This window comes from Pteropus medius, unplaced genomic scaffold (genome assembly GCF_902729225.1).
Source record: "Pteropus medius unplaced genomic scaffold, Ma_sr-lr_union100, whole genome shotgun sequence".
NCBI classification, from domain to species: domain Eukaryota; kingdom Metazoa; phylum Chordata; class Mammalia; order Chiroptera; family Pteropodidae; genus Pteropus; species Pteropus medius.
Window position 1 is genome coordinate 14,194,692 of NW_024356249.1, and position 25,826 is coordinate 14,220,517.

Consider the following 25,826-nt stretch of genomic DNA (forward strand, 5'->3'; position numbering starts at 1 on the left):
CATTGTGCAGATTTATTGTCATTCTGGAGACAGGAGAACAATTAAGAGTCTAACCAAAGTGCCAACAAACAATGAGGTGCAGAAGGAGGCTAGTTATGAGGAGATGGGAGGATTTAGACTGAGGACACTGTACAGTCAGAAGGTAGTACGTAATTAGAGGGAAGGATTTAAGGGTAACGATGGGTGAGGGCAACTTCGGGAATTTTTGCCAATATGGCTAGATAGATAAGCGATGCCATGAACTTCTAGAGATGACATGGCAGGTTTATGGGAGAAATTAATAAATTTGATTTGGATATACTGAAATGGCATGCTAAGAGACTATTTGCAAGATTTTCAGCAGGCATTTGCAAATGCATTGTTCAAGTTAGTTATAAATTTGGGAACTATCTTTAAAAATACAGAAATTAAGACCTTGACTGTAGAAATAGTCATATATGGAGAAAAAAGTTAGAATTGGGATGTGGTTAGACTCTTAGGAAATATTGTCAATGAAAGAAGATGAGCAAAGTTAATCACGGTAGATGGAGAATCAGGAGCTTGTGGTATTTTGAAAGCCAAAGAAGAAGACCAAGAAGAAGACCATTTTCAAAATGGAGGATGAGTCAAGAGCATTCAGTGTGGGAGAAGGGTCAAATAGATGATGACTGAGAAAAGTTTTTTGGTTCTCATCAGAGTCCTCTAGGAGGGCACATTCAGTGGAATCGTGAGGACTGGGGCAGAATTCGGGCTGAAGAGAGTTAAGGAGTGAGTTCATAGTGGGAAAGGAAAGGCAGCTATTTTAAATGATTATTTCAAGTTTGACAAAGACAAGAAGAAAAGAACAAACAAGGTCTAACCAGAGGCAGAGAGGCAGATGCCAGTTTGGTTTTACGCTCAGGAGGAGATAGTAAAAAGAGAGATATGTGAGATTTTGAAAAAAAAGAGAGAGAATATTGATTGGCTAAGAGTTTGACGACAGTGACATGGAATTAGAAACAAGAGTAGAAACGCTAGTCTTGGAAAAGAAGGACCTATGTCCCTGAGTGATAAAGTAAGGGAAGAAGAGAAAAAGTGAAGATGGAGAAATTTCAAATCATGTAGACAACTCCTTTATTTCTCAGATGAGAAAGCCAAGGCTCAGAGAGTTTTAGTGATGATCACTAGTCAGTGGAGGAAGTGGGAGAAAGTGGGAGAGAGTGGCAGACAGCCCGAGTCTCAATGCCTTTTCTGCTCTGCAGCCTCATTGCCTCACAGACCTTATGTGAGGAGGCCATGTTGCCAAAATTCTAAGCTAAAATGCTCGCAGCGATTCTTATCCACTCTTCCACTGATATACTTTTCCAGTCATCACCCAATCTCCTCCTTTCCTAACGCGATTTTTAATAGATACTACCCTGCAATTAACCCATTTCTTCCTCCTCTTGTTCTTGAAAGGCCCGCCAGTTCTGCCAATTTCACTCTCTACTTGTAGATGCTCTATCACTTCAAACTCTGTTCAGTCACTCCTAAACTGCTATCTCCACTCCTCTTATCATAAACTATGTTCACATTTCTGTAAACTTGTTTTACCCACACACATGCACAACCGCCACCCCTGATGACTGCAAGCTTTTAAAGGCTTCATGAATCATTCTCTTATTCCTTTATCCCACAAGGGGCACAAGTAGGGATCAATGAACATTAGCTGAGATGGACTGATCGAAGACATCGACAAAGTGCTGACTGTTCTAGGGAATCATCTAAATAACTAAATCATCTTTTAGCATTAAAGTTAATAAGGGAAATATTATTAGGGACAACTACTGTTTTCTCAACAGAGCAGCTTTGATGCATCAATGTCATTTAACAAAAACAACAGCTATTAAACACACAAAACAAATCTAGCAGATTAAGGATGGGAGATTATCAAGAGTAAAATTTCATAGCTTGCTTATTATCAAAGTATATTATTCAGTCTGTGGGTGTCAGCTGTGAAATACGTGGGTATACAAGGCATCTTGGAAGGAAGTTGTATCACCAATGATTAGCGCTGTCACTGTTACTAATTATGTGTTAAATAATAACTGCTATAGGTTCACAAACCAAGAAATGGTAAACAAAATTAGATTATAGGTGCCTTAAATTCAAAGCCCACAACTCAAACCTCTCTTCTTGGCCACTTGCAAAGGGAGAAGTTAAACCAGTCACCTAGCAATAGCTGTCTTCAAAACTTACTGTGATTGTCCCCTTCAGAAATGAGCAATACATATTTCCCAGAAAGAATTTCTCTGACAAATACTATAGAAAAAATTTAGATATAGCAGAATTTGACTCAGACTTTGGTTCAAATTTCAGTCTTGCTATATATTAGCTTAATTTCTATGAACATGAGTTTCTTCATCTGTGAAATGGGGGCAAAACTATAATTTACATTATCATGAGGATTAAATGGCATAATGCATATGTGGCTCTTAGCAAAGGGCCTGGCACATAGGAAATTGTCAATCATCCTACTGCTGTTGCTGCTGCTTCTACTTACTCTATTGGGGCTAGAAATCTAAGTGTGGCTCATGAATGACAAGTAGTTAAAATTTGAAAAGGAACCTCTGGGAGAGCGCAAATATAAAATTGAAAAGTGACTTTGACTCAGAAATAATCAAAACACTCATTAATCAAAAGGACTATAATCATTGTGGACACTAGCTTATAGTGATCTTCATGGCCCAAATCTATTTCAAGGCTGTAAATTTTCACAGCTACATCCATTCTTTTGAGACCGTCACTGTGTATTTCATTAGTGTTATTTATCGTTTTGTAGTTGGGCATAAGAACTGCAACAACAACACTGTCTTCCTAAGTTTCAACATGGATGTGCATCTATGCTTCAGATCAAAGCACGTATCTGTTATGGAGCATTCATTTCCATAGTGCTCTAAAAGGTCCTTCAAACATCAAGTTTGTACTCTAGCTTATGGATATTTTGCAATGTGTATGGAATTTTCTATATTTACCTGAGAGCTGGAGTTGAGGACAGTATACTTTAATTAAAAGAGATTGTGTTTTAAACACTCCTCCTAGGTTAAAAATCCAACTCGACCTTGAACAATTCACTTAACCTTCTGACGCTCAGTGTCTTCCCATGTAAAATGGAAATACAATGCTTTTCTCATAGGATTTTTGTTAGATCATCTGCTCATTCATACACTCCTCCCTGATCTCTAAAATTTACAGTACCCCCAGGGTGCATTCCCTTTTCTTATCTCTATTTACTCCCAAAATTATCACACTCATTTCCATGGTTTATGAAACCAGCTATGTGTTGGTAACTACCAATTTTATATCTCTAACTTTCTCTCCCCTCTCGGTTCCAGAATCATTGATCTACTGCCTACCCAACAAGGCCACTTGGACATTTCAAATTAACATGGCCACAGCAGCATTCCTGATCCACCACTTCCTCACACTTCTGGCAACCAATTCTTCCTTCGGACTTCATTTAAATAAATGGAACATTTTCTCCATTTCCTACATTTAATCCAAAATATATTTCAAACCTATTGCATATTCTTCATCTTCACTGCTACCAATCTAAGTTAAGCTAAAATCCATTCTACTCTCACTCTCCTCTATTCCTCTGAAAACCTTCATCTTCTAATTGATTTCCCAGTATATTTGTCTTTTATTGCTTGGTTACAAATTACTATGAATTTAGTGTCTTAAAACAGCACAAACTTATTATCTCACAATTTTATTGTCTGTGGGTCAGATCAGGAGTCTAGGCACAGTTTAGCCAGATTCTTTGCTCAAGATCTCACCAGCCTGAAATCAGAGTGTCAACTGAGTCTGTAATCACCACAGAAATTCAGGGTCCTATTCCAAGTTCCTTCTGGTTGTTGACAGAAGAATTCAGTTCCCTGTGGTTAAATTACTGAAGAGCATTTTTTTTTTTTTTGCTGACTGTTGGCATGTGGTCACTCTCAGCAACTAGTGGCTACCCCAGGATCCTTGCCACATGGCCCCTTCTCTTAACGACATGGAAATTTGCTTCTTTAAGCCAGCAGGAAAATATCTTTTAAGGGCTCACCTGATTAAGCCAGGCCCACCCAAGATAACTTCTTTTGATTAGTTCAGAGTCAACTGATGGGAACTTTGATTACCTCTGCAAAGTCCTTTCGCTTTTGTCATAAAAGAACCAAACCACGGCAACGAAATTTCATCAAAGTCATAATTTCTATTTACACAGAAGTGGGGAGGATTATACAAAGCATGTAGACCAGGGGCAGGAATCTTAGGGGTCATCTTGGAACTCTGCTTAGCAGGCCTTGGCTTCTACTCTTGTTGCCTTCGATCTTGAGAATCCACCTAGCCAACATGTTTTATGTAAATAACAACTTTAAATTAGACTTTAAATTAGATCATGTCATTAATTTACTTACTTTATTCCTACTACTCCTAACTCCATTTGTACTAAACTTCAAATTCCTTCTGATGGCCTATAATGTTATGTATCTGACCCCTATTGACTACTTCTTAGGTTTTAATTCATGTTGCTGGCCTTCTGTGTGATCCTCCAACATTGCAAATTTATTCCTGCCTCAGGGCCTTTGTACTTACTATTCTTTCTGTCTGGAATGCTATTTCCCAGTTATTTAAGTGACTGGCTCCTTCTTGCCCTTTAGCTCTCATCTCACATATCACCTTCCTTGACCACACTATGTAAAATATCTTCCTCCCCCAGTAATTTTTGAATTATATAATTTTGTTTTATTTTCTGATCCATTATATGCTTACCTGTTTATTGCCTGTGTTCCTCATTTAAATATAAACTCTACGAGAGCCTGGACGATGTCCATCTAATTCACTACTATATCCCCAGTAGCTAGAAGAGTACCTGGCACATGGTAGACACCCAAAGCATAGTGTTAGGTGGGAAAGAAAAAGGGATCTTATCAGAACTAAATGTACATGCATAGCTCATGGAAGAAATCTATATTTGCTTTAGAAAGATACTTGCAGCCACTTCACTTTTAGAGTACGAGGGAGTGGGAAACGAAACACGACAGTGAAACATCTTTTAGAGTATGACATTCATTCCATTTTCATCCAAACTTTTCACTCTAGGTAGAAGTAGAAGGCCACAGTCCTGTGTGGTGTTTACTTCCTTACTACTGAAGGATAAAACAAAAACAAAACAGAGTTTAGCTTTTTCAGGCTTTCATTTTTCTAAATGAACTATCCCTCTAGGCAAAAATTCTGAAAATCTCCTTTTCAGCTGCATAAATCTTACAGGATTCTCTGCAGTGGGTGGGGCGAACAATGAATGCAGTCTGACTTCAAGATATGAGCCACAGATGGTGAAAAATGAAATTAGGCTTGGGACGTTGTTTTGAACCTAATCTAAATAACATTTCTAAATGTCTTTAGGCTGAACAGAATAGCATAGACCATCAACCTGTAATCCAAGTTCAATAAATTGATGGGAAATAAGCTTACACCTTTCTCCTCTTACTTTCAAGCTGAAAACAATTTTTTTAAGCAAGCAATTAATTCTCAATAGAGCCTCATGGACATGATAAAGCAACTTTCCATTCATCAATTCTATGTATTCTCTAGCATTTCTTATTTATCATTTGTCATTTTCTAATGCATAAATATGTAAGCTAATCCTTGGCTCTCTTCAAGGTAAATAAAAATCATACTCAAGTTGCAAATTTAACTCTAGGACTCAGGGCAATAAGCAAATTTTAAGCTCAAAGAAATTGTAGAAAATATTAGAAACCTAGAGTTTTGAAAACCTGTTGGGTTTTTTTTCCAAGTCTTTGTATTATTTAGGATCCATCCTAAAATAGAAGAAGGAATGCTCTAAAATACGTAAATTTAGTTTATGTTGATACATTTAGCATGAAATATTTATTTACATGATCTTTTTTCCAATGACAAAATACAGATGTGATTTAAATAGAACAAGAATTGCAATATCTATCATTTTTATAAAGTTCTCTATGTTTTATGACTTCAAAAATAACAAAAATATGTTAATTGTATTTTTATTACTTCTGTATATATTCTGTACTTTCCAGATTTCCAATTCTGTATTTGTATTACTCCTTCAAGAAAAAAAACTTAAAGGACTGTTTTTCAAATTTCCTGGGGTTTTTTTCCCCATAGTTATAAAATAGACAACTATATGAAAATTTATTTGGAATTCGGACTACATTTTGAAACAATGAATGTGAGGTTACCAAAGAAACTGTGCTTGTACCTGATTTTTTGTTGTTGTTGCTATTGTTTTCTTATAATGTGAGGTAAGAAGCCAAAAATAACTAGGAGAGATAAAGAAAACACTGATGTTTTCTATAGAACTTTTAATTAATTCTATCTGGTCCAGATTTATTCCATTTGACTGAGCCCCACAGCACTAATTCCAGGAAGAAAGGACTAGCATATGTCTGGGATGATTATTACAATTGTTCTGAGGCAGAAGAAATAGAAAAACTGCTATGAGGGACAATATGGGCCAGATCAGAGTCCCTTTCTAGGCACCTGGGGTGCCCACTATCAATGCGAAATGGTAACATTCAGTTCTATTAAATTAATTTTCATTTGTTCCTAAGTCTGCTTATTTGTTTTTCCTCATTCATATACCGATGAGTTCAGTGCTAATACCAAGACACATGGCCCCGTGCATACCCATTTCTTGTGCATTTAATGAGTATCAGGTACTGTGCTAGGTTCTTTCATAAGCATGTCCTTACAGTTTGAATAAAGGAAGCAAAAATCATAACATAGCCACTCTTGTTTTGTGGGAAGTAGCAATAATTATGCAGTTACAGAATCAAGAGATAGGAACACTAACTTCTCTTCTTATTGGTGAATACCCACTGCATCTTCCTTTGGCTGCTAGCACAGGAAACTGTACCCACTGCTTCCCACTGACTGTCAGGAAGGTTTCCACTTGTACTTCTTCTGTGAACAATTTTCCATATTTTCCCACAGGCGCTACCCTGAATGTCATTGCATCAACTTTGGATCGTGGTTTATGCTGTCCTTCCCAGCTGCTGTTATTATTTTGCTCTTGTCCTGGATCTGGCTTCAGTGGCTTTTCCTGGGATTCAAGTAAGTAAATAGTCCATGTTAATCAGATAAATAAAGGTGTCTAGGTTTTGAGTTAGCTGCTCACACTTACTTTTCGCCTATTCCATGAAGCTGCATTTCTCTTCCACACAAAACCGACACATCTAAGCAGATATTTCAAGGATGCTGTAGAATATCATCAACAGTATTGGCCGTGGAAGAGCATTTGTGGAAAGCGAATCCATCTTGATCTCCTCTGAGTCCTAAACCAATAAGATATTCATAGGCCAGAGGCTCATAATGATGAGGACCCAGTTAACCTTGTTAAAGTGGAATTTGAGGACGTTTTGCCCTCCTCTCGGTTTAACCTGGGGATTTCCTCAGGTTGTTACTTGAAATTGTAACATGCAGGGCTCCCAGCTTTGTCCTAACACCAAAATTGATATGTCCTTGAAAAGATAAAGATCTGAGTGTGTACTTTGTGGAAAGAATATTGGATTAGGAATCAGACCAGAGACAAAGTTGTGGCTTCTCACAAGCCAAATGAGTGATCTTTGCAACTCCTGATCCATTCTCGGTCTCAGCGTCTTCAACTGTAAAATGATAGAATTTAACTAGAAGATCAGTAAGATCACTTCGAACGCTGTAGTTCGAACAAAGCCCAAGTTTAACACAAAGGTCAAGGTAAGAAACACTGATGAATAAAGAGCCGCTAATTCAAAGAGAATTTGCAAATATTACCTTGGCTGGGACTGAAGTTGGTGACTGATAAGTACCAATGAGTACTTATCAGTACATGACTTAAATGACAGCCAATATTTAAAATTATGAAGAGCTCCACAGAAAAATAGAAAATGCAGCATGATATATTCAACACATATCGCCATATTTCAGAAAAGGAAAGGGAAAAGGCTATATATTATCAAAACTTGAGGATTTTTTCCTGAAAAACAAAACAATTTCAAGTCATTCTTATAGGGTTTCATTTAAATAATTTTAAGGACCAGTGAAGAAAGCAGCATGTTATCCACCAAGCAGGTGATACTGACATTGGCTATTTGTACTTCTTTTGACAAGCAAAATACCACAATCAGGTACTGTTCCCTGCCTGTGCCCAAATGTTCCAAGCCTAGTCATATAAAGACTGATATTCTTTCCATTCTTCTGCCTGCTTTTTCTCTAGAACTGCGCAATTTTTTAGTTGTGGGAGATGGTACTGATGGGGTTTTTTTTAAATCTATTTGTCCAGATTGTGGGAGCAGCATGTGGCAGTGCTCCTGCTGAAGGAAATGTGTGGAATGTCACTGATTTCAGCAGGTGGGCATCAGTGGGGAGAGGCCAGCTGTGTACTAAATGCCCCTTCCTGGAAACCCAAGCCTTTGGGGGTCTATTCAGTCGTACAGGTAGCAATGCAGGGTGCAGGAGACAGGAAACCCCAACCAACGGAGGAAGAATCCTCTCACAGACCCACAGCTATTTCCTTCTTTTTTGCAATATACAATGACTTTTTAAAAAATATATTTGCAACCATTCTCATTATTTGGAAATGGCCCTCCACTTTAAAAGGAAAAAATTAAGAAGATAAAGGGCAGACATATGAAAATATGTTCTCTCTGAGGAAAAAAATCCTGTGAAGTGCATACATTAGGCAACGTCCATAAATCACAGTCAGTGGCATGTTTAAACAGTCTCCTTGCTGTCCACTATCGGTTAGACACCGCATAGCTTCATGCTCCAGCAAATTTTTCAGTGTCCTCCAGAAGTTTTAGACTGACAAACAGGAATTATCAGCCACTCCCCTGGCAGGCCACCATACATTCTGATTAGTGCAGTGGCTGTTAACACAGTTAACTCACACGTTATAAATGGCCCCGACATACTTGGGAAGAGAAGCTCATCTATCAGTGCCACAGAACTTATTTAAATGAGGAGGCTGATGCATCGTCATGTGCTTCATCAGTTCCTTTGTGAAGGTATTAACCTTTGTTTATAGCAAGGCCAGTTTGACTTTTGACTTAACTATTTATGATCCCCAATCAAAGTGACAAAATACATATGCAGTCTCCAGCATGGAAAACAGTTTCAAAGGAGACTCATCTCTCTTTACTTTTCTAGTCTACATATGGTTCTCAAGGCAGGCCATGGATTCATTTCTTATAATAGTAGCATTTACTATATGACAAGGAGTAAAATTTTGAGACTGCCACTAGTCAGTAATTTAATCGAGACTGTACAAATTAAAAATTACCTCATCAATCTTAAATCAACAACATCCATCTAATTACGTTCATGGTCAGAGTATGTGCCCGAGAGTAGTTGTGAATGTGTAGGATGGATGACTTAAGAACTGAATAAACTCTGCTCCTTCAAAGAGAATAATAGTCCAAGCAAGTATGAGTAACAGAGTTACAGAATAAATAAACAATCAATTAATTAATTAATTAATTAAATGTGTCTTTGTGTGCTAGTTACCTTTCATACCGCCTCAGTCTGCCTATTTATTCCCTCATAAATTTTCATGTTTAGCTAAGCAGTTTTACAGAAGAAAATGTCCTTGCTTTCATTCTGTTTTGAAACTGCTTTATTGAGGTATGATTAACATGCAAAGAGCTGTAGATATTTAATGTACCCAAAACTTGATGTGTTTGGTGACAAGTACACATCCATGAAACTATCATCAATAGCAATGCCATAAACTTATCCATCACCTCCAAAAGATTCCTCCTGCCTCATTTACTTTATTTCTTTTTTCCTTTTGTGGATAAAGTATTAGCATAAGATCTATGCTCCCCGCCCCAATTTCCCTCTCCTCCTAGCCCCTGACAACCACCAATTTATTCTGTTTTTATGTGTTTAACTACTTTGGATTCCACATATAAGTAAGATCATGCAGTGTTTGTTTTCCTGTGTCTGGCTTATTTCACTTTAGCATAATGTCCTCCAGGTCCATGCATGCTGTAGCATGTATCAGTATTTTATTCCTTTATATAGCTAAATATATTCCATTGTATGTATATATCACTTCTTTTTTTATCCATTTGTTTGTCAATGGACATTTAAGTTGTTTCTATGTCTTAACTATTGTGAATAATGCTTCAACGTCCATGTGCGTGCAGATATCTCTTTGAGATCCAGATTTCAATTCCTTTGGATATACACTTAGAGGTGCTTTTTATATCTACATACAATGTAGTCTAACTGAGCTACTCATAGACGTTTCGAGAGATAATCCATAAGAATCTAGCCATTTCCCCATTTGTTTCTTCCTCTGGAGGGATTTTTTTAAAAAAAATCTAGGTCTAGAGCAGTACTTCACAAAAAAAACTGTTCGAAGTTTTGAAGACCCTAGATTTCCAGACAGAAAAATTAGTCACCAGGGAAAGGGGTCACTAAAATAAGCAGCTAAAAAAATAGAGACTGGCAGCTACTGTTGGAAATAAGTTGGAAAATTATTCAATGGAGGCTATTAGGACACAAGAAGTAAAGAAACTTGAAGAAAAAAATGTAATAGCGTTGGTTTCAGTTCTGAGAATAGATCTAGTTTGGACTACTTGTCCATGATCAGTGTATGTGACTTCCCTGCCCTAAGGTATAACTTGAGTTTAGCACATTTTGTGAAAATTGATAGACCTGACAACCAACTGTTGTAAATGTGACAAAGGTACTATCGAGTTGTGAGTCATCTATGCACCGTGTATGCCAGTGTTTAGAGATATTGGACCAAAGAAAACATCTATGACACAGCTCCTGCCCTCACATAATTTAACTAGTGAGATAAAACTTATACATGTGCAACAATTAACAATCAATATATAATAAAGATATTAAAAATATGTAACAATCGGGTACACAATAAAGTGTTAGATAAGAGATGTGTGGTCCATGGCAAAATTCTAATGGTGCAAAAGGACTTGAAAAAGGGAGAGATCAGTGGAAGGTCTCATGGAAAACATGAACAAAAACTAAGCATTGAAAATTGAGCAAACCAGGCAAAAACAGAAAAGAGGGGACAGGGCATTCAAAGACGGAAATGGAGGTGTAGGCAAAAAGCACAAATTTGTGTTATTAACAGGGAGATATGTATTTTATGAAGCTTTCACATAGATATAGTCTATAAAGGGAGACTCCTTCACTTAACTGGCTTAAATATTCTTTTCAGTTTTAAGGAGATGTTTAAATGTGGCAAGACCAAAACAGTGGAACAAAAAGCTTGTGCTGAGGTGATTAAACAAGAATACCAAAAACTTGGACCAATAAGGTAAGATTCATGCACGTGCACGCGTGCGTGCGCGCGTGCGCGCGCACACACACACACACACACACACACACACGCTTTATACTGCAAGTATTTATTTGAGGGCAAGTAAGCACATCGTTGTCTGTATTGTTATTAATAATACTTGATAAATGCCCCAAATGTGCTAATTTGTGAATGTGAGTGCTAACCTCAACATGACAAAATATATTCTTTGTCTAAATATAACTTACCAAGTGGAATGGCGAGAAGCTGACAGACCCATAGAAGAATAAAGTCCTTTTCTAACTGCATTGATCCTCTCAAATTATTGACACATTCAGTTTTTAGTGTTCAGTGCTGTGGTAAGATTACTCCCGACAACAGCTCAGGAAGTTTCCACAAATGTCCTGATTGAGAAAGTAAATGAAAGGATTGGAATTTTCCCACAGGTCTCAGGAAATTGTGACCTTGGTGCTCTTCATTGTAATGGCCTTGCTATGGTTTAGCCGAGATCCTGGGTTTGTTTCTGGTTGGTCTGCACTTTTTTCAGAGTAAGCATTACATGTTATGTTTGTCAGCCCTTCCTGTTTCATCCTCTGCTTTTCTTTGAAGTGGTTCCTATAACTCTGAAAGATTGTATGAGAGTTGTTCTTTCTTTCCATTTAAAAGACTTTTTTAATTCTAATATTTATAGGAAAAAATGATAAGGAATGAAATATAAGGTAAGGCTTCAGTTAAGCTAACCAAGCTACCATGTAACTAAAAATCAGGCTCCTTTAGACAAAGCTATTTCCACCCTTACGGAATTAGAAATATAATCTGCAGGAAAGCCATGTTCGATGATGGTTTGGAGTATAAACTTTGGAGCAGTACCACTTGGGGTCCATTCCTGGCTCTTCTACTTACTCTGGGCAGGACACTTCCCTCTCAAGTTTTTCATCTATGAAATGGAGATAATGATAGCATGTAGAATAGTGCTGCCCTTCTCCCTATATAGAGTACAATATAAGTGTTTATTATGTGAAATAAATGCTACTCAGTGCTTCTTAATAACCTGATATGAATTCATATGCTGTGATTTTTGCCAATTTATTTATTTATTTTTTTTTTTACTTCTATGGAGGATTATTTATTTGATTCAGTATCTTGTCTTTTCCCTTGTTTATGTCCATTTAGCCCTAGTTCACTATAAACCCATGCCTGTTTTATAGATAAGGAATTCCTGAATAAGTAATGACTGATTTTACAAACTAATGCTAGAAGCTGGGTCAGAGTTAATTTAATCTTTCTGTGTCTTATATACCAGCACTTGCTGCTGAGTCATGTGAAATGAGGGGGAAGATTGTAGCATAATTTTCTAAACTAAGGACCATCCTACATGTCATTATAAATACCTTAGTTTTGAGATTTGTTTTCCCGATCTGTCTTTCACTAAAGTACTCTGGTTCCTAAATTCAGCAGGTCTCTGATTCGGACTTCCTGTCTCACATCCTCCAGCAAGAATCCATGTATTTGGGGGCAGAAACCAAAATTATTTGAGTCAAATGTATTTTTCCCAAATGGGACAGAGAAATTCCTTTATCTTGAATCACAGCCTTCTGGTTATACAGGCATTACCAAAAATTTTTAAAGGTACAAAGGCTGAGTCGAAATGCATAGTAGCACACAAATGCAGCAATGCAATGTGGTAGCATGTGTCAAAGACTTCAGCTTTATAAACTTTTGTTTCCTTTAGGACTAAAACTTTTCCCTTTGAGAGGTCTAAACAAAAGACAGCCTCCAATTATTCAAAGCAAGCTATTCAAAGCAAACTATTGTTTAATTGTTTGATGGTATTATGTAGTTTTGTAAGAGGGCCTATACCAACATAGAAAATTCTTTCTCCTTTTTAAAATCCTATCCCTACCATCCTACAAAAGAAGTCTTCTCTAAACACGTGTAAAAACTGAAAAAATCAAACAATAGTTAATAAAAATCTGGCAGAAATCCCAATAGGAAATTCAATATAACCCATTTCTAATTTCTATTTCTTACAGGAAAAAACTGTAATTCAGAAGATGTTTAGTTTGTATCAAGAAAACAAAGTGTATTTGCTATGGGCAGGTGTTCATGTTACCTAAAATTCTGAGAGAGAACAATAAGAAATGAAACAAAGGTTTGACAGAGGAAAGGATTTGAAGATATAAATCTAATAGCAATTTGCCAAAGCAAATAAAATTTGTATAAGCATAATATTTGGTAACATTGAGACACCCTAACCTAGTTCATAGGAATTAAAACTAAAATAAAAATAAACTAATGATAAAATAATAATAATTTTAAAAGCCATTTGAAAATAAGTTATTTCCGTATTTATGGCTTGATTTTATTTAAAGTATATATTATGTAGACTATATTTGTGATGTCGAGTTTTTAAGCATTTAGAAGTTCCAAAGCTAAAATGCTAGATCAAGATTTATAACTACCACCTAATGTTTTCATTCCATCTGTTTGAATCTGGACTGAATCCAATGTGTCTTTTCATAAAAACAAAATCAAATTACATGATGCCTGACCCAATTTGGCAAAACTCCAACAAAAAATTATAACTAAAATAAAAGAAATAAGGAACGATGAAATAATAAATATCAGTTAAGTTTATTGACTAAATAACACTGAGGTAGCTTTTACTCAACAATGAAATAAAGAAAATCTATATTTAGGGAAAACAAACTGCTTTATAAAATTGTCAGATTGAATAAAGTAATGTGTTTTCTTGATGATTTAGATTTTTAAAGTAAATTACAGGAGTAGAGAGCTTCTATAATATGTAGACGTTGCTGAGTTACAAGGCATCAAAATAATAGGATGGAAGGATTTCTTCTCAGCCTACAAAGATTCTCTAATCAAATATTGCTGACTTTTATAACTGAGTTCTAATTTATGCCTACTTCATTCATATCTAGTCTCCAGGTGCTCCTTAACTGTTGAAGCTTCTGAGAACCTGTCTTATTTACTGGAATGGCCTGGTGATTCTAAGACTCCATCTGTTCCTGAATCACTCTTAATTTGAACAGTGATCACTTATGAGCATCTCCTAAGCCATTCTAATAATTAATATTCTTGATTGAGTTTCATAGGGTAAAAGCATTAAATGGGTTGATTTCATTTTTCTGATAAGGCTTGGGCTTATAATCACAGAAGCAGATGTTTTATCTTAGTAAAACAGACCATCCCTTTTCACAATTTACAGAAGAGTTTTAGAGGACTCTAGAAATATCCATGCATTGCCACGATTCAATACTATTTTGTTATAAATCAGTTATATGGGGCTTTGCCTATCTCAGCAATTGTTTCAACCTCGATTCTCTGCCAATATAATTAAAAGAAACAATTCAAAGAGAAATTGTTTACCAGATCTGTACACTTTACCTGAAAGAGAAATTTGCCACGTTGGCCTAGTATGTTAGCATGTGTATACACGGTTTTGAAAATAAAGATAATTATATGGAAACAATGGAAACATGGTCTGAGATTTTTAGTTCCACTAAATTATTTAGTCAAAAATTATTTAGTTGGAAATCCATAGATTTTACAGCAGATTATCCAGAATAAATAACTTATACTACCACTAGTACTTGTGTGCTATTAGTGTAGTCGATTAGAGTTTAGTTCCGGCAAATTCTTGATGCCATTTTTTAATGTACACATTTGTCCTTTTTTAGGTATCCCGGTTTTGCTACAGATTCAACAGTTGCCTTACTCGTAGGACTCCTATTCTTTCTTATCCCAGCTAAGATATTGACTAAAACTACACCTGCAGGAGAAATTGGTTGAGTATTATTTATAATTCTGAATGAATTTAACAGAAGAACAAAAAATGCAAAATTCCACTGGTTTCAATTGGCACTTAGAGCAGAAGGAAAGGACATGCTGACACAACCCCTGGCTAGCGCATGCGCTGTTTGCACACTGTAACCGCTATTCAGGCAGGCACACATCCTCTCGCTGCAAGAAGGACCATTTTACTCTGCAGAAGTGAGAAGTAGGTTTCCTTATGCACCATAGTTAGGATTCTGCTAGGAGTGAAACTATTTTGTTCATGATAAACCCGCTTCCCCTGCCATAATCAGAACTAATTTTACTGCGGGCAAACGTAGGAACAAAAACTTAGAAGTCATTACTTCAGGATGAGCCCTTGATACTCATGCTGAGAATCTAAAAAGGTGAGGCGTTTCAAGGGAAAGGGTGTTTACAGCCTCAGAGCAGTCTTGGAGAAAATGCAAATCAGCCCTACACTAGCCATAACCTAGTGTCACAAATGAAAGGAAAGGTATTCAGCAGGAGCACCCATTGCCTTTTTAAAGCATGGACAAAGAAACACACATGTTTATGTGAGTATGCCCCTTCCCCTTCCTCACACATTTCTTGAACATAGGCTTCATCCATGTCTGTGTTTTATATTACCGCATCATGTTATGGGTAGTCAGATTCTTATGTTGCCGATGTAGGACTAATGGTTTAAAATTGTCTGGAAATAGTCTAGGACAGTAGAGTTGTGGGAGGTTTTTGTTGTTTGTTTGTTTTTCTTTTTTCTTTTCCTATTTTTAAAAACTGGAATGGACCTGGGATTCATGCTCTTGGGTTAGCCCACTGGGCTCCTTCAGTCAGAATCAATAAATGACTAATGAGTCAGATTTCTAGGCCATGATACATGTAAACAGCACCACATAGGAATAAATGCCTTTTGCTCTCCATTGAGACTAGAACTTCTCAAAGTGTGTTAAAAGAGATGTTGCAATACAGAGCAGTGATTCCTAGGAGACCTTGAGGACTCAAAGCCCTATGGCCTGGCAGGGACATGTGTTGCAGAACCAGTCCCTGGCTCCCTCCTCTGAATCCCCACTCAGAGAGCCTTGCCCCTATCCACCATTCCCTCTCATTCTTCAGTTCTTTTTCTCCCAATGAACGCATTCACACTAGGTTTAAACATAACAGATAAGACATAATATGGCAAAATTTACATGAAAAGTACATGTCAAAGATGTTTGCATTTTCACAGGATATATGGCCTTAATTCAAGTAAGAAATAGAAAAATTTCAGTCAACAGTGAAGAATAGGTTTGGTTTAGGTTTGGGAAAAAGGCATAGGAAGATCTCATCAGGTAGAAAGCTGCCTATTACACATAAATGTTAAGTGAGCATAATGTGTTCATGGATGACCCTATTTCTCAACAAATCCAAGGAGCCATGAGGACCCAACTATCAAGATAAATCTTTATGATAATTGCTTTACGAGTATTTTAAGGGTCTCATGAATCATACTTAAATTATTTAACCTGAACTTTGAATTACTTTAAACTGGAATCCAAAGAATCTATCATGATCCTCTCATCATTTAAAAAAAATAGTAAAGATTCAGGTAAATATTAACAAATAATAATTATAATGCTGCCTCAATACTATTTGAACCAAAGAAATATTACATTTTTTGTATAGCAAAGAACAATACAGTCCAATACACTGTGTTACTCGTAGTGGTATGAATGAATGAATGAATGAATGAATACCATTATAAATGATATTATAATTTATCTAACTCTACCTATAATATGAGCCAAAGAATTTTTCCAAGATATGATTTTTTTAAAAAGAATGAAATCTTCCACCTAGACCAATACTCAAATTCCATCCAGATCAAATCCTCTATCTAAAAACAACTTAGGAATACTAAAAACTTCTTGTGAAATGGCTATTAAGATGATGAGAAAAAAAATGTCATTTTATCACATTTTAACCCATGCGTAACTGTAGGGCTTTTATTTCGCAGTTGCGTTTGACTACTCTCCTCTGATTACTTGGAAAGAATTCCAGTCGTTCATGCCCTGGAATATAGCCATTCTTGTCGGTGGAGGGTTTGCCTTGGCAGATGGCTGTGAGGTAATATTCTTGTCTAAGATATTTAACAATTAACTAGGCTGTTCCAAAGAAGAACACAGTTATCCAAGCTTTTGGTATATTTAACTTCATTCTATTGTTGTAAAGGCACAGATTTCAATAGTCATGCAATAAGTATACCACGCAAATGAGGTCAGTTCAGAGTTCAAAAATTTTTACAGGCTGCAAGCATAAAACATTCTTTTTTTTAATGATGTACCAGCGTGTCAAAAGAAATAAAGCAAAGATCAGAATTCTTAATTCATGAAACAGTATTAGAAGACTAGCTTAGTAAGAAAAACTTAATATAAAAATCATATGTACAGTGACTCCTAGTGAAACATTTTCGTAATGTTTTTACTTTATTTCATGATGAATTTGAGTAGCTCTTAGAGTTCTGTGCAATATATCAAGGTTCTAATGTCGAAGGAGGATAAGAAATATTAGTACTTTACAACATTATATTCTTGTTACAATATTTCTTACATAGTAAGCACATAAAGGTACTAAATACATACTTATTGAATAAATTCCAGAGAGAATTTCACACAACCATGGCTAATGTTATATTACGTCTAATTTTTGGAAGAAGTAAAACCACCCTGAGGAATAGAGTTGGCCATTTCTTTGGCCGATCTATCCAGCCGATATAAAGTAGAAATTTAATGTAAAGTAGAAATAAAGTAGAAATCTGAGAAGATCTTTGTCCCTGAAATTGCCCTGGACATTGTAGGGTTGCTGGATGAAACTATCTTCTCCAAAAATTCCATGAAAATCTTTTACTCTGACTAATTGAAAATCTCTAATTTCTGGATTTTTATAGTCTTCTATAAAACACTCAAAGCTCATGGCTGTTCCATTTTCTTAGTCATCAAACTAAAAAGAAAAGTGAGAGAGATGTCGTGTCCAGACTTTTAGTTTCTGGGAAGTTAAACTTTTACACTTCTCAAGACAAAGAACTCTCTGTTCTGTTCTTTTCTTAAAATCCATAGAGAGACTAATTTTTGCTTCTGACTTTATTGTCAGGTTTTCTCTATGGTATTTGGATCCTAAGCTTTCAGCAATGAGATTTAGTAATATGTACAATTCAGAGTGTCACTTACAAAGTTATTTTCATTCTAGATTTGGCTTGCCTTATAGACTGCTCGAATATAAATGATAGAAATATAAGACAGATACAGTTTTCTCCTGGTTCAGCAGTAATGATATCTGGTTTCTCAGAATAAATAACTTCCATTCCTATGTCTGCTCATTTGAATTGTGAGGAAATTAGAATCAGCAATTCTGACATTGATGTGAACTTTGTTCATTCTTCCTTCCCAGAATATCTGTCAGGACTGGACCCAGATGTTCGAAGTGGTTTTAAAAGCATTGGCCAAACCTTAGAATAGCAAAGTCTAAGGAAATGAAAAGGTTTGGACGTAGTCTGATGTAGTAGTCTCTCTCACTGGAAAAATTAGGGAAACCATGGAAGGACGTCTAAGTGGCTTTGAAAATCCTAGTATTACATAGAATCAGATTTCTATAAGATGCCCAGAATAGCCCTACCCCAAAGTGATTAGATTGAAACCATGTGCTACAAAAACATGGCTATTGACAAATATGCACCTAGAAACTGGTTTTACAAAGATTTGGAGACAGTTAATTTTTTAAAATTTATTCCGAATTGTGAGTCGTTTAGCAAATGTCCAGAAATAGATAACCCTTTTAGTTGTGAGCCGTGAGATAGCAACTGCTAAAGCAATCATCTCATTACAGTTCTTTCTGTCTTAAATATCCCTTGATATGTTTTAACATGACTGAACTCTCATGAGCTGGTAGTCACTTTCGAATTCTTAGTAGTGAATAACTCCTCCTCTCTCTTTTTCATATTGTCCTCAAAATTTTTCTCCTAGGTGAAACATGGCAGATTTAACACTATTTTTCTCAGCTCTCCACTAAAATGACCATAACAGAACAAATAAAAGTTCAATCCATAAAGGTAACGAATTTACGGCAGGAAGAATACATGTAAGAGCTGTTAATAACATTTAAAAGATGGAAAGAGGATATTTGAGAGGCAACTGACTTTGTACTATAGAAAAGATAGAAAAAGATAAAACTATGGGCCTGCAAAAGGATGAACCAACAAGAAACAAGCCAATTCATACACAGGATCCTGAAAGAGCTTAGAAATTGAAAGCAGCAGATTAATTGACAGCTGGGATAAAAAACAGTACTAAAAGTGGAAGATGGTTTTAAAGGCGTATAAGGAGCTGTGAGCCTCCCAGATATTCTCTCCAGTCCCGAATGGACAGGCAAGTATTCTCTCTCCTCCACAGAAGAAAAATTAAATTTACTGTGTAACAAAATTGAATTGATGAGACATTGGCTCACAGCTCCATCACCTTATGAAGTCTTCTTCTCAAGAGTCTTTGCCTAGGCACAAAGAGCTTCCAATTACCCTTTTATTGCCTCTCTTTTAAACATGAATAAATAGACCAGGGTCATCAGATAGTTGAGAAAGCCTCTGATACAACAACCAGTAACATAGAATAAAAAGAAAAGGAACACAAAAAAGACAAAGAAAACTTTAAAACTCTGTTATTGGTCCCTAAAAGAGATATCAGAAATGATAAACACATGAAACTAAAACAGAATGTTATTTTTTTAAAGGCATAGACAGAAAATAAGAGCCATGGAAGATAAATAACAGAAATTTTAAAATTCAGTAGCAAACTTAAAAGATAGTTTGAACATACCCCAGAAAAGAGAACAAAAAAATGAATAGAAGGTAACATTAAAAAAAACGAAGAGATAAGAAAACTGGAGTATCAATCCAATATGTCCAACAGCCAACTAGGAGTTTCAGAAAGAAAGAAAAAAAAGAAGAATGTAAATAGAAATGGAAGAACATTTCCAAAAACCAATGCAAGAAATTTCCCAGAATTGAAGACTTGTACATTCTGGAGTGAGAAAGCTACTAAGTGCCCGATTCCAAAGCACTTCATGTAGAATTTTGGAACTCCAGGTGTGATGATACAATCCCAATAACCTCCAGAGAAGGTTTTATGTGCTGTAACCTTTGCCAGCTGCATCTAATCAGACATAGATAAAAATCTATTCTTAAAGTTTATGTAGTTATATTCTAGGATGAATTTGTAGCAATGCTACTTAAATGGTAGGCAGATTTTTTCCGTCTAAAAGTCAAGACCAAAAAACAAAAATATACATCAAAACCACAAATAACATATATAATATCTGGTATCCATATCTGGGGATGTTTTGCCAACCTTTGGTCAAAGAGTACACTGCTTGTAATTAGAGCTTTTCTAAAAGATGCCAATCCTAGTTTGTCATGGGCGTAAAGATTCATACATGCAGTAGCTCACTGAAATATCATAGAGGATTTTTTCCTTCCATTTGAGGGAGAATAGAATTAAGATATTTAAACTCAAAGCCTGAAGTATAAGTCGAGCTTTAACATGCCTATTAATTTGAGTACAGCTGACTTATTTGTACTACGCACATGAATCAAAGATTAGAATGTCATCAGGCTTCTAAAGAACCCAACTGGAAGCCACAGGAAATAGAGCAATGGCTAAGTGATAATTATTTTAAGTCTAAAATTTCATGAAAGCTAAACTATAAAAACAGTGTGAAAAGAAAATAAAGAGATTTTTCAGACATGCAGAAACTAAAAAAAGGTACTTCCCCTGCACCAATTCTCAGAAAGCTATAGAAGAATGTGCCCCACCAACACAAAGGAATTAGCAAGAGAGCATTCCCACACAAGAGGCAGGTGAAGGGAATTTATAGCACACTAGTGAAGAGAGGTCTCAGAATAACAGTAGAATAGATTTAAAAGGCAGCTAGTCCAGATGGGACAGAAGGAGGGAATACTCCAGAATGGAAGTCTTCACAAAGGAAAATGAAAAAGAACACTGACCCGATATGTTTGTCTACTTGTGGGGAGCTTTCTGGTTTTACTGGAGGGTGTGCTAAAGAATTAATGATAGGTAAGTAGAAAACCAAGCAAAAAATGAAGCAATTATTCCCTGGCAAAACAAACAAACGAAATGAACAACAATAAAACAAAAAAAAGTAAATATAATCACAGAACATTAATTGACTTGGGTATAAACAATATTAATCATAACATAAACTTTAAATATAATCATAACAGTAAACTTTAAATATTGACTTAACCGAAAATGTTGATATATAAGTATAAGGGAATGGAGGGACAGGAAATATAACTATGGTAGATGGTGTGAAAAAGCTGAAACCTTACGTAACATATTAGGAAGTCAGTAAATAATGTCTAAGTTTGAAAATTAGGAAAAAAATTAATTTTGAAAAATTGATATAAATATTTAAACATAGCTCTAAATAGCTAATATAGGTTGAAAGCTGTTGCCTCTGGGGAACACAATTTAGGAGTGGAGAGAGGTAGACCAGAGAGCTGCTCTTAAAGCTCTATAGTACTACTTGTTAAAATATCCACATATATTAGTTACATAAAATTGAAATTTAATTGAAAAAAATGTGGGAGACAATTCAAACTTTCTAAAGCATGTTTGTAGTGTTAAAATAAGAACAACTGAGAGCTTCTCCATGTCAAAGCCACCGAGATCTACCAAACCATAAAAATATATGAGATCAAGATTACATTTTTAGAAACTGATTTCTTAGAGCAAATAATGCTTTTTAAAAAATTAAATTGTGTCTATTAAAATGAATTATTAATGATTAACAAATTTTTCAATTTTTTTTAGGAATCAGGACTATCTAAGTGGATAGGAAATAAATTATCTCCTCTTGGTTCATTACCATTATGGCTAATAATTCTGATATCTTCTTTGCTTGTCACATCTTTAACAGAGGTAGCCAGCAATCCAGCTACCATTACCCTCCTTCTACCAATATTATCTCCATTGGTGAGTATCTCATTTATATCAATTATACTCTTCAGCAAAGAGCAGTGTTTCTACTTTGCTTGTTCTGATATTGTGACGTGGAATTGTTTGGGGCCTGAGGTCCTCCTGTAAGTAACGTATAGAGTGGTCTTTATTTGCATTAATATTTTTCAGGAGACCTCAACTCAGGCGACTCTCTTCTTGTTCATGCAGCACAGTCTTAATCATCCACCTTCTCTCAGCTCAGATTTTTCATTTGCAGATAAATGGGAGGGTCCTTTCTAGCTGTAAGACTTTGGGGTTCTTTAGTATTTAGATCTCTAACTCTGACACTTCTCCCTCTGGAAGAATATTTCTGAATTTCTGAGAAAGGCTTGATATAAGTGATTTGCAAGTGAATGTAAAGCTAGACTTACACTTCAGGCTTCGAGCTTAAATATCTTAGACACAGTTTTCTACTACCCAGGGAAGAATTTTAAAAGATAAGTAAAAAGGAGAATTGCAAGAAGAGAGAAAGATGGTCTTCCCTTCTTCTCTTCACCTAGCTAGCAATTACAAGAAATAGCTTTAAGTAAATGTTTTTCTTATCGGAACAGATGGGATTGGTGAAACAAAAGCACTTTAAATTAAGAAGGATTGCCCTTCTGGAATTGTTCTGCTACCAGCCCAAGGGGCATATGTTGGCATTCTTGAGCTGTTGCTTCAAATTAGAAAAGAAATGTAGGGAGTTGAAATTGGCAAAACATTATTTTGGTTTTTTTCTTTTTTTTATTTTTCGACATAGAGCAGTTAGAAACATATGTGATAAATAATCATAGTAACTCTTCTTCTGTGATGATCGTGAAGCAAATTTTAAATTATATATGTCACAGAGGCAGTAAAGTTAATAGAATGATGAGAAGTTTGGGAGCCAGAGGGACCTGAGACCCTAAGCTCTACTGCTGGACAGCTGTATGTTTGGACAAGTTACTTTAATCTTTCTGTGCCTCAGTTTCTTCACCTATTATTTGGGGCTATAGTAGCCATCTTATAATGTCATTGTGAAAATTGAGTTGTAAATATAGTTTATTATAGTATTTTGTACATTATATATAATATATATAAACTTTATATATGTTATATGTAAACACATATATTTTACATATATGTAAACACTTAGCACAGCACCTAGCATTAGAAAAATAAATGTTTGCGGTTTTTAGTTTCTGGAATAAATGATACTTTTTTTTTTTTAAATAAACTGAGCTATAATGCTTAAATGGGCACCAATAAACATAAACGAGAGGAAGAGACATTTTCCGAAAAATATTCTTCAAGTTATAACTGCATTTATGTGTATAATTTTATGTCTTTAGGTTTCAACCTGCTTTTTTTGCTCACTGTGATGCTTGGTGCCTACCTCAAAATTTTACTTAGACTCTTTTTTATCTTATTCAACAGGCTGAAGCCATTCACGTGAACCCTCTTTATATTTTAATACCTTCTACTCTATGTACATCATTTTCATTCCTCCTACCAGTAGCAAATCCACCTAATGCTATAGTTTTTTCATATGGCCATCTAAAAGTTATTGACATGGTAAGTAAACTGAAAGAATATCAACAGGTCCAACAGCATTTTGCTTGTTTGTTTGTTTGTTTGTTTGCGACAGCTTAGATAATCTCTCCTTTTACACACTAATAGACTGCCAGGAAAAGCATGGCTTGAATTCTGCTTCCAAAAATGAGTGCATGATTGGCTATAGAATTGTTTCTAAGAGTGATAACCAGAAGGGAATATGTCATTAGAATTTATAGTCACAAATACAGAGATATTAAATGTATCAATAGTGTTCTGGGAGAAGGAAAAGAGCAGAATATGTTCAACACAGTGGCTTAAACTTACATGTCAAGATCGTAATCTAAACTGGCCTATGCAAAAGGTAGAAATAGGGTTAATGAAATTTAGCAATCAAGCTTGTAGTTTTCTATCACAAACATTTATGCAGTGGACATTTGCTCTGAATAAGCCATGGGGCTCAGTTCCCAACTGATGAAAAATCATCTTTCTTATTCTGATTCTAATAGTAACATCTGAAATGAAAGCACAAACAGGTAATAATAGAAATTTTAAGTGACAAAACATGCACGTTTTTGCCAAATACGAAATATGAAAGTAGCAGTCATCAAAAACTAACGAAAATATTCTGGTCTCCCCCCAATTTTGATTGCTAACTTCCAAACCAAACCAAAAAGGACTATAACCAAACAGAAAGCAACTTTGAGATTGTTTAATGGACTCCAGAATGATGATGTCAAAGCTAGAAAACTGGGAACTCTAAGAAAGATAAATAGAAGTCACATTATTAAATTTCAGTAAGAAGATACTGGTCAACTATTAATAATATTGACTATGAAGGATCCAGTTATCATATACTGACCTGAACCTTACCACTGAAATACAAAACTGTAAAACTCAAATTTTGATTTAACATGAAATGGCAGGTATTTAAAGGGACTTTTCCCTAATCAGAATGACTCTAGTATATTCCTAAAAGGCACCTCTCTGATACTTTCCAATTAAATGGCACTTTGTTGGGGACAGATTCTCTTTTGACATAAATGGAAAAACCTGTGTTTTTTGAAATCAACAATTCATGCTAATTGTTTCGGATGCATGTGCATCTGACATATGCCTTCTGCAGCAGTATTCCAATTCTTCCATAGGTTTTCTTTTCCAGAGACTGACATTTATACTCTTTCCTATTCAAGGTTAAAGCTGGACTTGGCGTTAATATTGTGGGTGTTGCTGTGGTGATGCTTGGTATGTTCACCTGGATTGTGCCTATATTTGACCTCAATTCTTACCCTTCTTGGGCTCCCTCAATAAGTAATGATACCATGCCATGACAAGCACAAATCTCTGACCATCCTGTGGTGAGTTTTGGGAAGCTTTAAGAATTCACTGCAAAATTTAGCTCCGAAAAACTGATGACACATTTAATTCCACCTGGTGTAGCTGCTGCAATTCCAGTGAGCACCCAAAACTTGCTGACATAACTCAGAATCCACATTTCCTTTGAGATGCAACCAAAGAGCATCTACGTGCCTTCCTTCATCAAGAAACCCATGGTTGTGATTTTGCTCATGGACCGTATGTATCCTGCTTCATTATAAGACTAATTTATTACTTGACCTTCAAAGAAATTAGGTCATTTGCTTCATCTTGCAGTTTGGGTTCAGTGTACCATTTCAAATGTCAATTTATTATATGAGAAAGTTCCCATGAAGCTATAAATAGAAAATAAAATATACAAGATAATTAGGGACTTGGATAAATCATTTTCATAGTGTTGTTCGAGGGAATTAGTGTGGTCATCTGGTGGTGCAAAAGCAAAGTTTAAATAAATGTGAATCCATTAACAACAGAAAACTCACAGATAAGAACTAATTTCTACTTGATCTGCAATATAATTCATACTTTTATTATCTCAGTGCACTGAAAAATACATTTTGTAGGGCTATGGGTTAAGTTCACTATGATTTGCACTATTAGCACAGTATAGTTAAGAAAACTAAACACTATAAAACTATTAACACATTTATATATATGTGTAACAATTTTGCTTAAGTGTTTACTTTATTTTAGAAATACATAATGCCATATATTAAAAGGAAGAAATTCAGAAATTTAAATGAATTATCACTGTGTATAAAGACATAGAAAAAATCACATAACTGTATTATATCAGCATTGAAATG

At 35.5% G+C, this 25,826-nt stretch overlaps 1 protein-coding gene across 1 annotated transcript in view; it reads left to right on the forward strand.

Annotated features, from left to right (window-relative positions):
• The window catches only part of SLC13A1 (solute carrier family 13 member 1), a 90,444-nt gene extending 65,058 nt beyond the window's left edge, over positions 1-25,386 (forward strand). The window contains exons 8-15 of the mRNA XM_039861063.1: positions 6,958-7,077; positions 11,195-11,293; positions 11,722-11,823; positions 14,977-15,083; positions 17,082-17,191; positions 21,946-22,107; positions 23,527-23,664; positions 24,837-25,386. Of these exons, the coding sequence (XP_039716997.1) occupies positions 6,958-7,077; positions 11,195-11,293; positions 11,722-11,823; positions 14,977-15,083; positions 17,082-17,191; positions 21,946-22,107; positions 23,527-23,664; positions 24,837-24,974 (976 nt within the window). The 3' untranslated portion in view covers positions 24,975-25,386. The remainder of the gene's footprint in view (positions 1-6,957; positions 7,078-11,194; positions 11,294-11,721; positions 11,824-14,976; positions 15,084-17,081; positions 17,192-21,945; positions 22,108-23,526; positions 23,665-24,836) is intronic.
• The last annotated feature ends 440 nt before the right edge of the window (positions 25,387-25,826 follow it).